Source organism: Eulemur rufifrons, chromosome 9 (genome assembly GCF_041146395.1).
Source record: "Eulemur rufifrons isolate Redbay chromosome 9, OSU_ERuf_1, whole genome shotgun sequence".
Lineage (NCBI taxonomy): Eukaryota > Metazoa > Chordata > Mammalia > Primates > Lemuridae > Eulemur > Eulemur rufifrons.
The window spans coordinates 9765608-9779911 of record NC_090991.1 but is presented as its reverse complement, the minus strand read 5'-3'; the positions used below and the strand labels follow the sequence as shown (position 1 = coordinate 9779911).

Below are 14304 nucleotides of genomic sequence, written 5' to 3'. Positions count from 1 at the left end.
TCTCCAGCCCTGCTCGGAGGTTGGGCAGGGAGGCCCCTCCCCCGCGCTAACACCCAAACTGTGGCCTCGGAGGAAGGTGTCCGGCGCCCGGCCGACTCCGGCAGGGTCAGCTTGGGACCCAGGGTCCGGACAGTGGCCGCATAGCTGACTACAGCCGGGGCCCCAGAAAAACCCATGCGCACCCCTCCCCCTGCTCCCTTCCCCCACTGCAGGTGAGTCGCAGAGCAGCGGCTCCCGCCCCCTGCAAGCCCCGGGGGTGACGTCAGGCCTCTGGACCGTGCTCTGCCCCGCCCCTGCAGGCAGCGCCGGGGGCCCGCGACTCCGCGGTGGAAACCTGTCCCGCTGCGGGACATGCCGGCTGCGACAAGCAGAAGCGGCGACCGGGCGCTCGAGTGTGCTGCAGCGGCGGCCCAACGCTAGGGCGAGGCGCGTTCACTCGGAGCTGGGGACTCCTGCCGCGGCACACCTGCCCCACGGTCTGCACAGCCCGGGCCAGCGCAGCGCGCCGGCCGCCGCAGAGTCCGCACCCGCTGCCTCGCAGGATCAGCGGGGCGCCCTGCCAGCCTCAGTTGTCCATCTCCGCCCGAGCCAGCCAATCGCCCGCCACTGTCCCGGCCGCACCTCCCGGAATCCATGACGGGCGTGAAGACCAACCTATGAGATTGGAGTCTCGATGGCCTGGGCTGGGAGTGGGAGCCAATGAGCATCATTCCAGGTGGGTGGAGGGAGTCGGACTCGGGAAGGTAGCTTCGTTCGGGTTGCTAACGTCTTCCCTTGGAGATGGGCGCTCAAACGGACCAGTGGGTCTGGGGGCGGCGGTGATGGGCGTGGAGCTGGCCCAATGAGGGTGGGAGTGGGTGGAGCAGCCCCAAGCAGCAGTGCTAAAGGAGCCCGGCGGAGGCAGCGGTGGGTTTGGGACTGAGGTGCCGGATCTGTGGTCGCGGCTGGGGACGTGCGCCGGCGCCACCATCTTCGGCGGCTGAAGGTGAGAGGTGCGGCTGCCGGGGTCCGAGCGCGGCCGCCTGGGGTTGGGGGACGGTTTCTGGAAGGAGGGACAGAGCCCCGGCTGGGGGGACCGGGCGGCTCTCGGGGGCAGGAACGGAGCCGAAGTGGAAGCTGGGGAAGTCAGAAAAGGTTCTGGGCGGGAGGGTTTGTGCTGCAGAGACCTTGGGTTCGTGCGAGCAGGGTCCTTGGCGGGGGTAAACGGGACCCCAGTGGGTGGAGATGGAGAGACCCCTGAAAGGGCGGGGAATGAGGTCCTTGAGAGTGAGACCCCTGCAGGGATCCGGGCCTGGATGTGCGGGAGGGCGACCCCTTGGGGGCTGGGGATGGAGATCTAGGGGTGGAGATGTGGGGACCAGGTCCTCGGTGTGTGGGATCCCTGGGGCCGCGGGGTTGGGGGCTGGTGCCCTGGTAGGGGTCTCGGGGTGCTCCGCGAGTCTGTGTCTACCTCCCAGGATGGGAGGAGATTCTGGGGTGGGCTGGAAAGCGTGATCCAGCGGAGGCGGGGGGGGGGGCGCTGGACAGGAAGGGCCCCTGGGTGAGTTAGGCCGGGCCGACCCACCTCCCCCCCGGGCCCAGTGGAGGGGTCCGCCGAGAGCTTGGGGGCGGGTGGCGCGCGCCGGACCTGTCGGGTGGAGGGACGCGAGGGCAGAGGCTCTGCGCGGCCGGAGGAGCGCGCGGCGGGCGAGGGGAGGGTCGGACTCTTTTGGTGCTGGGGAAAGAGGACGGGAGGGGGGCGTTATACTGCGCCCTCTGACCGTCGGGGCCGGGGGAGGACGCCTGGCGAGGCCCGGGCGGTTTGAGGGGGCGAGGCGGGAAATGTCGCGGGGGCGCGCTGCTGCCGGGCGGCCGGGGGGAGGGTCAGCCCTCGCCTCGGGATCCCTTTATTGTGTAAGTGAGCTGGGAATGGCTCGCCGCAGTCTCTTCCTTGGCTTCTGCAGTTGGGGTCACACCCTGATCCTATAAAATCAGACTGGAATTGGGTCAGAGGGAAGTTGAAGCCGCGGAGTGCTGGCATTTGCGGGGGCTTTGTGGGCCTGTGGTGGGCGGATGCGGCCCGGGGACGCGGGAGGCCCCCGGCCAGGCCTGCCTGGGAACTAGGGCCTTAGGAAGGAGGTTGGCGACTCGGCGAGTCTGACCCGGGCTGGTGAGGTTTGGGTAACGTGGCCTCTACAACCGTTATCTCTGTTTCTTAGGGCCTCTGCAGCTCCCTTCAAGATCACTGCGGTGGATGGAAGGGGGTGGGGTGGGTTGGGGTGGGGTGGGGGAAAGCAGGCGGGGTGGATCCAGACTGCAGATGAAACAAAGACTGCTGTTTTCGCTGAATAATATAATACCAAATATAATACTTTGGCTTTGCTGAGATTTTGTTTTTTAACATTGAAACTGAGAATTCTTTGAGTCAGGTTTAATTATTCTTGATAGTATCTCACTCTGGAAAACTTTATAATCTATTTATTGTTTCATCTCCTTCATCAGTCTTTATTAATTATTCTCTTAGTCCCATGTTTTTGATGTTCAAGTATGCCCTGTCTGTCTCGGGTTCTGGAAAAGTGGCCATTTTATGCATCTCCTTACTTCTGCATCTTCAATTCAGTTCTTCCCCGTCCTTATCTGGAGACAGCATATGGTGTAATTGTGCGATATAGCACGAGCTTTGGAAGCAGAGGGATGTGACCCGGGAGAGCCTGGCTTTTTATTTAGGTTCCTTAGGGAAATCATTACAATGAAGACAGCCCGGATGGAAGGTGAGATGGAGGAAATTTTGAAGGACACATTGTAGGGTGGAAGACTATATGCTTCAGCTGTTTATGTACTTTGTTATCACATATAAAGAATTAAAATCCTGGTATTGGATCCAAGTTTTGGGAATATTTAATACAGTACAAAGATATTAATTGGGAGATGGAGCAGGCCATAAATAGCAATAGTGGCCTTTTGCATTTGGTTTGTGTTGTGATCATTTGGTTAAGCACAATTTTGATAAATTATCAGACTTGCCCAGTCCTGTAATATAAGTAACCTCAACGGTAGCATTACGCAAATTGGGACTGTTCTGTTTTGTCTGATATAGAGTGATGCTCTGTCATGGATAAATTATCCATCATTTTTGTTTGCCGTTTAATATGCAAGCTGTTCTTAAAATTCAGTTGTTCTCCTCTGTCCACACCTACAGTAGGTGCTAGGAGGCAATTAAGAAGTTTGCTGGGTGGCATTTCATTGGAAGTGAAAAATGACCTGGGGAAGGAGCCCCAGGGTGTATGTCAAACCACTGTAGGGGATGGGAACTTTGGCTCTGTAGGGGGCTAATTCATACACACATAAATGATTTAATTATAATGAGGCAGTTATTTCAGATGATACCAATAATCCTCAGATTATGTCTGCTACAAAGAGGTTCCTGTTTATTCCTTTTTTCCCTAAGTACAGGAATTATTTTCTGTAAAATATAAAGCCTTTGCCAGATTGTGTTCAATGAACACAATCTTTAAGCCATAATTGGTAGGGTTTTTATTTAGTAGAGAGGTAGCATATAGTGTTCTACCTGCCCTTCAGAACTTCCTCCGTCTCACCTTCCGGCATTGTAGCATGTACTGTGGAGCTGAACTCTGGGTTTAATCCCAGCTCTGCTACCTGTTACCTGTGTGACTTGGGCCGGTTATTGGCTTTCTCTGTACCTTAGATTCCTCATCTGTAAAATGAAGATATTAATAGTGCCTACCTCATAGTGCTGTTGTGAGGATTAAGAGTTGACATATGTAAACTGCTTAGAATAGTGTCCGGCCATAATTAGTGATGTATAACAATGGTATTTGCTATTTTAAAAACTGTATTGTCCTTTCAGCAAGACAAAGCATTTGGGAGTGGTACACTGTTAAACATCAGTATTCAGACTGGGTACCAAATGTACAATGGAGTAAAAAAAAAAAAAATACAACGTATTTGACAATCACAAGTGAAGAGTTAAACTGAATAAAACATCTTCACTGGCCTCATGAACTCTCTCAATTAAACAACAATATGAGCACCTACTACCTGCGAAGCCCTCTGGTACAATGCAAGGCAGGGCAAGAAGAATGTCAGAACAGGACAAAATGTTAGGAGAAGGAGATGGATTAAATTGCCAGATTGACCTGAAAAGAACTTCTGAAAGGGTGGTATTTGGGTCAGGAGTTGAAGGAATAGTTGGTTTTTGGTTGTGGAGAAGTTGAGGCTCATCTGAGGGTAGGGACAGTGCATGTAAATACTGACCAGTAGGTACAGATCCCCTGTTATATACCAGGGACCAGGCTAAGCACTGGAGATATGGCAAGGAACAGCAGCTGGCCTCACAGTGTCTAGCTGGAGAAGAATCTGAAAAAAATGAAAGTAAATTATAATGCTACTACCAAGTAAAGACCAGTGAATATATGTTCCATTTAAAAAAAAAAATGTGTTTCCTCCCACAAAATTGGGAGCTTGCTGTGATTATACTTTGTGATGTATTGTTTTTTTAAAATATTAAATTACAAGCATTTCCCCACCTAGAAAAAGTACTGATAAATTTAAAATGTCCCGATTCAGTAAAATAATTTTTAAATATATAATCAACTTTTTCTAGACCTGCTCTAGAAATAACTTGTTAAGTTATTCTAATTTATAGTCACCTACTAAATTTAAGCATATAATTACATGTCCAGTGTAAAGTTAAAGAAATGTACACGTGCCTACTGGCAGCAAGACAGTTTCCTAAGTATATGGATATATAGTTTATACTTAATAAGAATAATAAGGGTGACATATCATATTTTTTATAGCTGTATATTTTCCCTTTTAATAGATGGAACCTGTCCTTCTGAAAGGTGGTGTGTATATCCTATTATTTGTCCTTAAATTCACCTAGGATGTGTCCTTCCTCAGAGCCATGCCTCCTTCTCACCTGTGTGCAGTTTTTAAGTTGGGAAGAAAAGACTTGTTAGCAGTGTTAGTAGACCAATCCCTAGAGGTAACTGGCTTTTGAAACTGTTCTTCAGAATATACGTGTACCCCTGAATATTTTCTATATTGCACTTTCCCAAGAGGATACCTGAGAAGACAAATGCAAGTTTAGTTGTAAAATGTGCTAGCATTTTAATTTGTTGAAGTCTTAATAACATTAATCACGTTTTGTGATTTTTTTTGTTTCATTTTGTGATTTTTGTTTTATACAAGTCCATAAAATTTAAAACATCCACGTATTCTTTAAACCATGTTATGAATTAGTCTAGAACATTGGTTTTCAACCTCTTTCTCTACCCCAGCATACCTACTAGTAACAGTGGCTCGCCATGGCAACCACAGAACTGTGGAGCAGTGGTTGTCAGGTGTGGCCCAGGACCAGCAGCAATAGCAGCATCTAGGAACTTGTTAGAAATGCAAATTCTTGGGCTCTACCCCAGACCTACTGAATCAGAAACTCTGGGGATGGGACCCAGCAATCTGTATTTTAATAAACCTCCTAAGTGTGGCTGATACATGCCAGAATTTGAGAACTGCAACTCTAGAGCATGTTTGAAATACATTACATTGTAACAAATAATTTCTGAAGCATCTTAGCTATTTGATTCTAGTAAATTATTATTAGAGGTTAAAGGGCTAGTATCTGTACCCATTATCAGTGATTAATCTTTTGGCACACAGACAGAGTCCTTAGAGAATCTAAAGAAAGTTATGGGTGTTCTCCTTAGAATAGCACACATATGCACACACCAAGTGTACAACATTTTTATACCATGAGGGATTTTATGGAGCTCGAAATTTGCCTGTGGACTCAAGGTTAAGAACCTTTTAAGGACTTTGGACTACTTTATGATTTATCTTCAAGCCTACAAGGGATACCTGGTATCTATCCTCTTGCCTGCAAAGAAACTCCAGCATTTTTGGCTGGGTGGGGTGGGACAGAGGGAGGGGAGAAGTTGGGGAGATTTGATAGAGCCAAGAGTAGGTACTCAGTTGGCTTCTTGTGTTGATTTGAATGAAGTCATGGAAACTGTGCCTATGAAATTTCTAATAACCTAGAATTTGTAGCAATAGTAAAAATGTGTAAGAGAGTATCGAATTCCAAAAAGATTTTGTCAGGCAGGAATGACAAGTCATATCAGAAGGGTAAGTGATGAATGCAGAATCCTGTCATTTGATCTAAAAAAGCCAATTGCATAAGTTTAGGAGACATAGCTTAGCAGTCATATGTATGGAGCTTTCTCTAGTAGCCCCTTATGGGCCAACAGTAAATGAGTGCTGAATAAACCAGCAAGTTACATTAATTGTAAAAGTCACAGAATGAGTGCTTTCCTCAATGTGGCTAAGGTTGTTAACAGTTTCTTTTTCTTTTGCACTGGTCAGACCCTATCTGGACTAGTAGTAGCCCCTTATGGGCCAACAGTAAATGAGTGCTGAATAAACCAGCAAGATACATTAATTGTAAAAGTCACAGAATGAGTGCTTTCCTCAATGTGGCTAAGGTTGTTAACAGTTTCTTTTTCTTTTGCACTGGTCAGACCCTATCTGGACTTTTATGTTTGCTGCTGGCCCACACACTTAGGAAGGCATAAGCACATTGGAGTCTGTTCATAGGTGAGAGATCAGTGTGGAGAATGAGTCTTGATGAATGATGGAATGCTGATGAGACCAGGTAGGGGCAGCTGCAGGGTGGGAGTGGAGGCCTGAACAGCTACCGCCATGTCTTCAGAACGCTGTTGTGTGAAGCTAAGTTACACTTGTCTTTTGTGGCCCCATTTGATTACATTAAGAACCCATGAGGCCATAGAGAATCTGTAGGGGGATTGATTTGAGGTATTCATCAGAAGAACTTTGAGTCTCTTGTCTGAAGGTAGGATGGGAGGCATGTTTTAGACCTAATTCTTTACTCTCCTGACAATCATGTGTTTTTGTAGCTTTATCCTGGTGGTCAAACTAATTGTGATACCACTTCACAGACCTTTCAGTATGCATCTTTGTTTTGTTTTTCTTCTTTCTTCTTTCCCTTCTTAACTCCCTGTTTAATTTGTGGTGAGGGTGAAAAAGGAGATGAAGAGAAAAAAAGGTCAACCTGGAACTTTACTTTTTTTCTTTGGCCTGTTTTTCAGCCCTTAGTAACTGAGGGCAAATCTTGAGTGGTCGTCAGACAGCCAGAGTCATAATTTGTGGTCAGTCCCAAAATTTACCTTGGAAACTTGGTTAGTATGGTCATGAAGAGGAATACCCCAGCTCCTTCACCCGGAGTTTATGCTTTATGTTTACCAAAGGTTTTAAGTTTCTTAGAAAACTAAAAGTTGTAAATTATTTTGTATTTCTTAAACATCTAACTTTGCCTTCCTCCACTTCTCTTAGAGGCAATTGCTCGTGGATCCTTCTGTTTACAATGGCACAGAGAACTGGACTTGAGGATCCAGAGAGGTATCTCTTCGTGGACAGGGCTGTCATCTACAACCCTGCCACTCAAGCTGATTGGACAGCTAAAAAGCTAGTGTGGATTCCATCAGAACGCCATGGTTTTGAGGCAGCTAGTATCAAAGAAGAACGGGGAGATGAAGTAATGGTGGAATTAGCGGAGAATGGAAAGAAAGCAATGGTCAACAAAGATGATATTCAGAAGATGAACCCACCTAAGTTTTCAAAGGTGGAGGATATGGCAGAATTGACATGCTTGAATGAAGCTTCTGTTCTACATAATCTGAAGGATCGCTACTATTCAGGACTTATCTATGTAAGTATTTTTTCCACATAATCATGTGAATTGGTGACTGGGAATTAATGTAAATTGTACATCTTGTTGCAATCCAATGAGAATGTGGAATACCCACTCTATCTGTGTAACATTACTGTTTCTATTAAAGATAGAAGGATTGTCACTTGTTTACCCAAATCTTGGTTTACTTTAAATCTTCACATGTTAAGTATAAATCATCCAATCTGCAATGAAATATAATAAAGTGGTTTTTGAAGTAGTGGTCTGGAGCATAGTAAGGTGGGAGAGAGCATGTGGCAGAAAGACAGACCAGGGGCTTTAATAAGGTAGTGAGAGTTGCATTAATAGGAGAACACGTACGTACAGCAAAATGGCAGATAATCAAGTGCATATCCAGGAGTATAAAGTGCAGAGGCTGCAAGCTTAGAGGTTTCAGTGAAGAGCCAGAACAGCTTCGTTGGGTACAGGGAATTAGGAAGGATGAATGCTGAGGTTTTTAAGAGGAAACAGTTCAGGGTGAGATTGAGGCTAGGGTTGTCCTGTGGTAGCTCCTGACACGTATGTTACAGTCACTATATCACTGACCATATAGAGGTTACTGGCAGTAATGCAAACCAGATACTAAAAGAAAATCTGAAATGACGAAATAGGTTTGAAGGGTTGGTAGAGATGGCAGTGATTTTGAGGAAGGTAGCATATATAGAACTTAAAATAAAGAGAAGTAGGGAGAAAAGTTGACAGAGTTTGAAATTAGAAAAGGGTGGTTGAATTTTATGCAAGGAGCGTGCTACTGAAGCTCATGAACAATTCAATACTAGTTTCCTCATAGAAATAGTTTATTGAAGGAATATTTATCGAGCACCTACTGTGGTCTGGGTGCTGGGGATAGTGTAGTGAATAAAACAGGCCAGGTCCCTGCCTTCATGAAATGGCCTACGAGGAAGTGAGACAGGGCTATGGGGTAGAGTGAGCAGGAGAGCAGGAGAGAGCGGGTCAGTGAAGCGCTCTTTGAGAAGGTAGCTCTTTGAGAAGGTAGCGTTTGAGCTGGAGTCTGACTGGTGGGAGGGAGCCAGCCATGGGAAGAGCTAGGAAAAGGATAATTCACTCATGATCTCTGTGGAGTAGTTACAGTCAAGCCTGATGGATCTCCCCCATTTTTTCTTTTTCTCTATGAAGTAGGATGCAAAGTAGGAAAGTGAGAGGCAGCAGGGCTGGGGAGGTGGTTTGAGGAGAATGGAAAAGACTTGGAAAGAGAAGAAGCCAAGGTTAACAAAATGACAGGAGAGTAGCATTGAATAAATGGGACAGAGCTCTATCCCCAATTTTAGATCTTTTCAAACTGTCTAGATTTTTAATGTCAAAAACAGAAGAAAATAAAAACAACCCTCATCCACTGTCAATTAACAAAGGAGAGAGAGAGACTTTAGCTGAGACGGAATAACCGTTTGTAAGGTGACTGCATTTTTGTCTGGTTGTGTGATTGCTGCAGGTGTGTGTGGGCAGGGGAACTTTGGCTCTCCATTGCTGCCGCACGTCATTCCCTGCTTGTCCTTGGAGTCCTGGTTTGGTAGGAGTGGAAGTCTGGGCAGAAAGGGGTTGATGGATCAAGGGCTGGAGTATTTAATGATGTTGAAGAACAGGGTTAATGGGGGTGAGGGAGTGAGGAAGCTAGAAAATTAAAAGGTTGTGGTCAGGGCTGGGTGCAGTGGCTCACACCTGTAATCCTGGCACTGTGGGAGGCTGAGGCAGGAGGATCGCTTGAGGGCAGGACTTCGAGAACCAGCCTGAGCAAGAGAGAGACCCGTCTCTACAAAAAGCAGAAAAATTAGTCAGATGTGCTGGCACAGGCCTGTATTCCCATCTACTCGGGAGGCTGAGGCAGGAGGATCGCTTGAGTCCAGGAATTTGAGGTTGCAGTTGAGCTAGAATGACACCACTGCACTCTATCTAGCCTGGGTGACAGAATGAGACCCTTTTTTGGGGGAAAAAAATGGTTGTGGTCAGATAATAATATCAACATCTAAGATTTGAGAGATGGGTCAGTTTGAATGAAGCCCAGTGCAGAGAATTGCAAAGGCCTAGAAATGCCATGGCACCGCAGGAAAAGCATAGAGAACTATAGGCTGAGAAAGGAACCAGGCTGGGAAAGAACCAGGCTGGATTTCTGCCAGAGCCTTCACCTTGATCCCCCACGGTAGACCTTATAGGTAGCTGCAAGCAGGAGAGAGAGGTGAGATAAACAGAAAAGGGAAGGAGACTGTGGTTGTAAAAGACAAGAAATGAAGGAAAGGACAGTTTATTTTATTTGTAGACATTCCTCATAATTCTGAGATTTTGTAGGTAACTTTTACTGAGTTTGATTTTTTTTCCCCCCAACTTAGGGACAATCTGAGTTATTTTCTTTTTAAAGCACAGCCTCCTTGGTCTTTATAGAAGAAGAATCTGAGTTTTTCTCAAAGTATTAAGGTCACAACAGAGGTGGGGGGTTTGAGAGATAGTATTCTTCAGTTGGTGGAAAGAAAGCGTTCTTACCTAAGATTCTAGTTGGAGCACTTGACTTGAAAGAAGTCTTGTTAAGAGAATGGGGCTGGGGAGAGCCACAATTAATTGTTAGCATTGTGATGAATTTGCATTGGGCTTTGGAATTAACTGGTGAGTTGAGGTTGATTGATTGAGGTCCCATGATATAGATGATATAATAACTTGGGTAGGACCTTTTTGGACATTTCTATAAATAAGATATAATGTAAATTCATTTAAACAAGTTAGGTTGCTAACAGGTTTAATTATGTTCTTATATTTTCTTTGGATTTATTCTCTCTGACCTCCAAAGTCTCAGGTCATTAATTTTTATCTTTTTTAATATAACCATTTAAAACTGTAAATATCTTCTCTAATCCTGTTTTAGCTCACCTCACTGAATTTTTATTATTCAGTTCTAAATATTTTCTAATTTCTATAATTTCTTCTTTAACAATGAACCATTTAAAAGTGTACTTTTAAAATTTCTAAATGTTGATTTTAAAAGTTTTTTATTATTGATTTTTAATATAATTGCATTGCAGTCAAAGAATATTGTTCATATAATATCATTCCTTGTTTTTGTTGAAACTTGCTTGGTATAGTATATTGTAAGTTTTTATGAGTGTTCTAAATGTGTTTGCAAAGAATGTGTATTCTGTTGGGCGTAGGGTTCGACCGCCATTAGATTAAGCTTTTAATTGTGTTTGTTTAAATCTTCTATAGCTTTGCTAATTTTTGTCTGCTTGATTTATCAGTTACTGAAAGAAGTGTGTTAAAATATCCCAATGCGTTTTATCAACTAAGTATGCATCCATAAACAATATAGTTTAGTTTTGCTTGTTTTTGAATTTTTATATAAATGAATCTTAGTGTAGAGCCTTTGTGTCTGTTTTTTGTGTGGTTTTTTGGTTTTTTTGTTTGTTTGTTTTTGCTCTGGATTATATTTTTAAGATTCATCCACATTGTTGTTTTGTGTTGCAGTAATTCAGTAGTTCTCAAAGTGTGGTCTATGGACCCCTAGGGTTTCCTGAAACCCTCTCAGGGGATCTGAGAGATCAAAACTATTTTCATAATAATACTAAGATGTTATTTGCCCTTTTCACCGTTGACATTTGTACTGAGGGTACAAAGTAATTATGAATGAAACTCCTGATACCTTATCATGAATAAATGTAGTGACCCCAGACTGTACCAGTAATCACATTATTCTTCACAGCCATTTATTGGCAGTTTAAAAGATTGAGTTGCACTCAAGAATGTCCTTGATAAAGCAGGGGAAATGATTGATTTTATTAAATCTCAACCCTTGAGAACACGTCTTTCTAATATTCTGTGTGATGAAATGGTAAGTATGCGCAAAGCACTTCTGCTGTATATGGATATATGATGGTTACCTTGAGGAAGAGCAAGTGTTTAGTTATTTGAGTTGCAAGCTAAACTTGTTACTTTTTTAATAGAACACTATTTTTATTTGATAGAATGATAGATAAACTATGGTTACTCGCATGGAAGTATTTGGCTGACATTTTCTTGAAAATTAACAATGCCAGCTTGTCACTTCAAAGAAAACTGACTGCATTTGTTGCCAATGATAAAATTTGAGTTTTTATTTGAAAATTAGAATTTTAGGAAACTTGTATCTACCACCATGAACTTGACAGCATGTCAGTACTTTATGATAGATGGTGATAATAATGAAAATGTTTTGTTTTGGATTTTTTGATGTCTTATAGTGAAATGTCATCATTTGAAAGATTTGAATAACTTAGTGAGCCAATGTTTTCCAAATGATATATGCATGATGTTACAAAAACATGCACGGGGGAAAGACTCATTCAACATGCAAGATAAGCCGATGGATTTTGATATAACAAAATATGAGGAGTTCACTGGTAGGGTTTCAGATGCTGCAATGCATCTAATCTTTAAAAAACTATCAATTATTAAGTTTTGATAGTATAAAAGGGGAATATCCACAGTTACCTGAACAGGCTGTTAAACTGTTCCTCTCTTTTCCAACTACATGTCTGAGTAAGACCGATTTTCTTTGTGTGCTGCAAAACAACTTATCACAATAGAATGAATGCAGAAACAGACATGAAGATTGAACTGTTTTCTATTAAACCAAACAATAAAAGTTTTGCAAAAATATAAAACAGTACCACTCCTCTCACTTCTGTTTTGGAAAACAAAAAGTTATTTTTTTGTAAGAAATGTTATTTTTGCTAACATGTAATGTATTATTGTCTTAAAATGAATAAATGAACATTTTAAAAACTCTATATATTTTATATAAAACAAAATGTCTTTAGGGTCCTTAATAGTTTCTAAGAGTGTAAAAGGGCCCTGAAATTTAAAAACGTTTGAGTAGTTTATTCATTTTTCTTGGAATGTAGTATTATAAGATTTTTGACCCAATGAATTTGACTACTCAACTGTTTTTGTATGTTGTCTTTTTTCCAGCTTGGTACTATTATGAACATTGCTTCAGTGAACGGCCCTGTACACGTACCTGGTGCACATAAGCATGGCTTTCTGTAAAGTGTATAAGTAGGAGTGTAATTCCTGGGTGATAGGCCATGCGTATCTGTAACTTATTTCTTCAGCTTTTCTAGATAATGCCCGATTGAGTCAGTCTTAGCAGGAAACAGAAGGCTCTCAAACTAGGTATTTTGAGAGTTTAATAAAGGGAAGTTTTACAAATGTGGGTAGAGTTTAAAAAACAAATGAGGGATAGTGCAGTATTGCAGCACTAGTGATGGCTGAGAGCCTTTGATACGTCTTGATCTTTAAAGATGCAACAGGAAAGAGCTGTCACCTGGACTTGGAGAGGGTAGGTGGATGGAGAAGGCTACCTGACAGGAGCTGTGGCCTGCCTTGGAGGGATGCAGGCAGCTCATGCTGATTGGCAGGGAGAGAGCCTGGGGAATAAATGTCCTGATCTTCTCTCACCCTCAATCTCATGCTGAACTCAGTTTGAAGCCAGAGGAGAAGGGAATTTGATACTTTTCTTAGGGTCAACCTCAATTCCATCTGGAATTGAATTTTGTGTTTGCTGTGAGGTGGGGACAAGATTCATTTTTTTCCCCAAGTAACTATCCAATTGACTCAATGCCATTTACTGAAACATAATCCTTTCTCCACTGCTCTGAAGTACCACCTCTGTCATAAATCAGGTGTTCATAAATATGTTCTTGACTCTGTTCTGTTTCATGAGTTTGTGTGCTTATCTTTTGTCTATCACATTTTCTTAATTATTACAACCTTGTAATATGTCTTAGTATCCAGTGTGGTAAGTCCTCTCATTTTTGGAATGTGTTTGACCTCTGGTAACTGAAACTGCAGAAGTAAAACTTCAGAGAAGGAGGGACTGCTGTATTCAGCGTGGAGTTTCTAGTGGTTTTGAATCTGTGGCTTGATGTGTTTTGTCAGTTTTGGAAAATTCTTAGCCATTATCTCTTCAGATCCTGCTTCTGCTCCTTTCTTTTCTCCTTTCTTGGACTCCTATACCTGGTTTGTCAGACCTTTTCACCATGTCCCATCTAGCTGTCACATTCTTCTACATTTTCATCCTTGTTCCCCCCCCCCGCCCCCCCCCCCCCCCCCCCCCCCCCCCCGTGCTTAAGTCTGGCTATTTGCTTCTGATTAAAATGTCAGGCAACTAATTCTTTCTTCATCTGTATCTAATTTGTTGTTAAACACATGAATTCTTAATTTCAGTTACTGTTTTTTCCAGTTTTAGAATTTTCATTTGGATTTTCTTTTAATTGTTTCCAATTCTCTGCCAGAATTCTCAATCATGTCTTTCAATTATTCGAACATATTATCATCCAAGAAAATAATGCAAGTCAATAAAAATAGACTTACCGGGGATCCAGTTATTATTATAGCTTGGATTTTAGTCACAACTTGTTACCTTGTATGCCTGGTTATTGTATTGTGAAGATAATTTGAGGCTCTGGGTGACATTAAGCTTATTCTGGAGTTTTGCTTTGGGCATGCAGTTAGGCTAAGGGAAACTAGGACATGTGCAATCAGGGGTTGACCTCCTTCCCAGCTGGGCCTCAGGCTAT

General features: G+C 43.3%; 1 protein-coding gene across 4 annotated transcripts in view; it reads left to right on the top strand.

Moving 5' to 3' along the window:
• The first annotated feature begins 768 nt into the window (after positions 1–768).
• MYH10 (myosin heavy chain 10) overlaps positions 769–14304 on the top strand; it is a 135007-nt gene continuing 121471 nt past the window's right edge. For all 4 annotated transcript variants that reach the window (XM_069482048.1, XM_069482050.1, XM_069482049.1 and 1 more), the window contains exons 1-2: positions 769–985; positions 7351–7726. In XM_069482048.1, coding sequence (XP_069338149.1) covers positions 7382–7726 — 345 coding nt within the window. In that variant the 5' untranslated portion in view covers positions 769–985; positions 7351–7381. The remainder of the gene's footprint in view (positions 986–7350; positions 7727–14304) is intronic.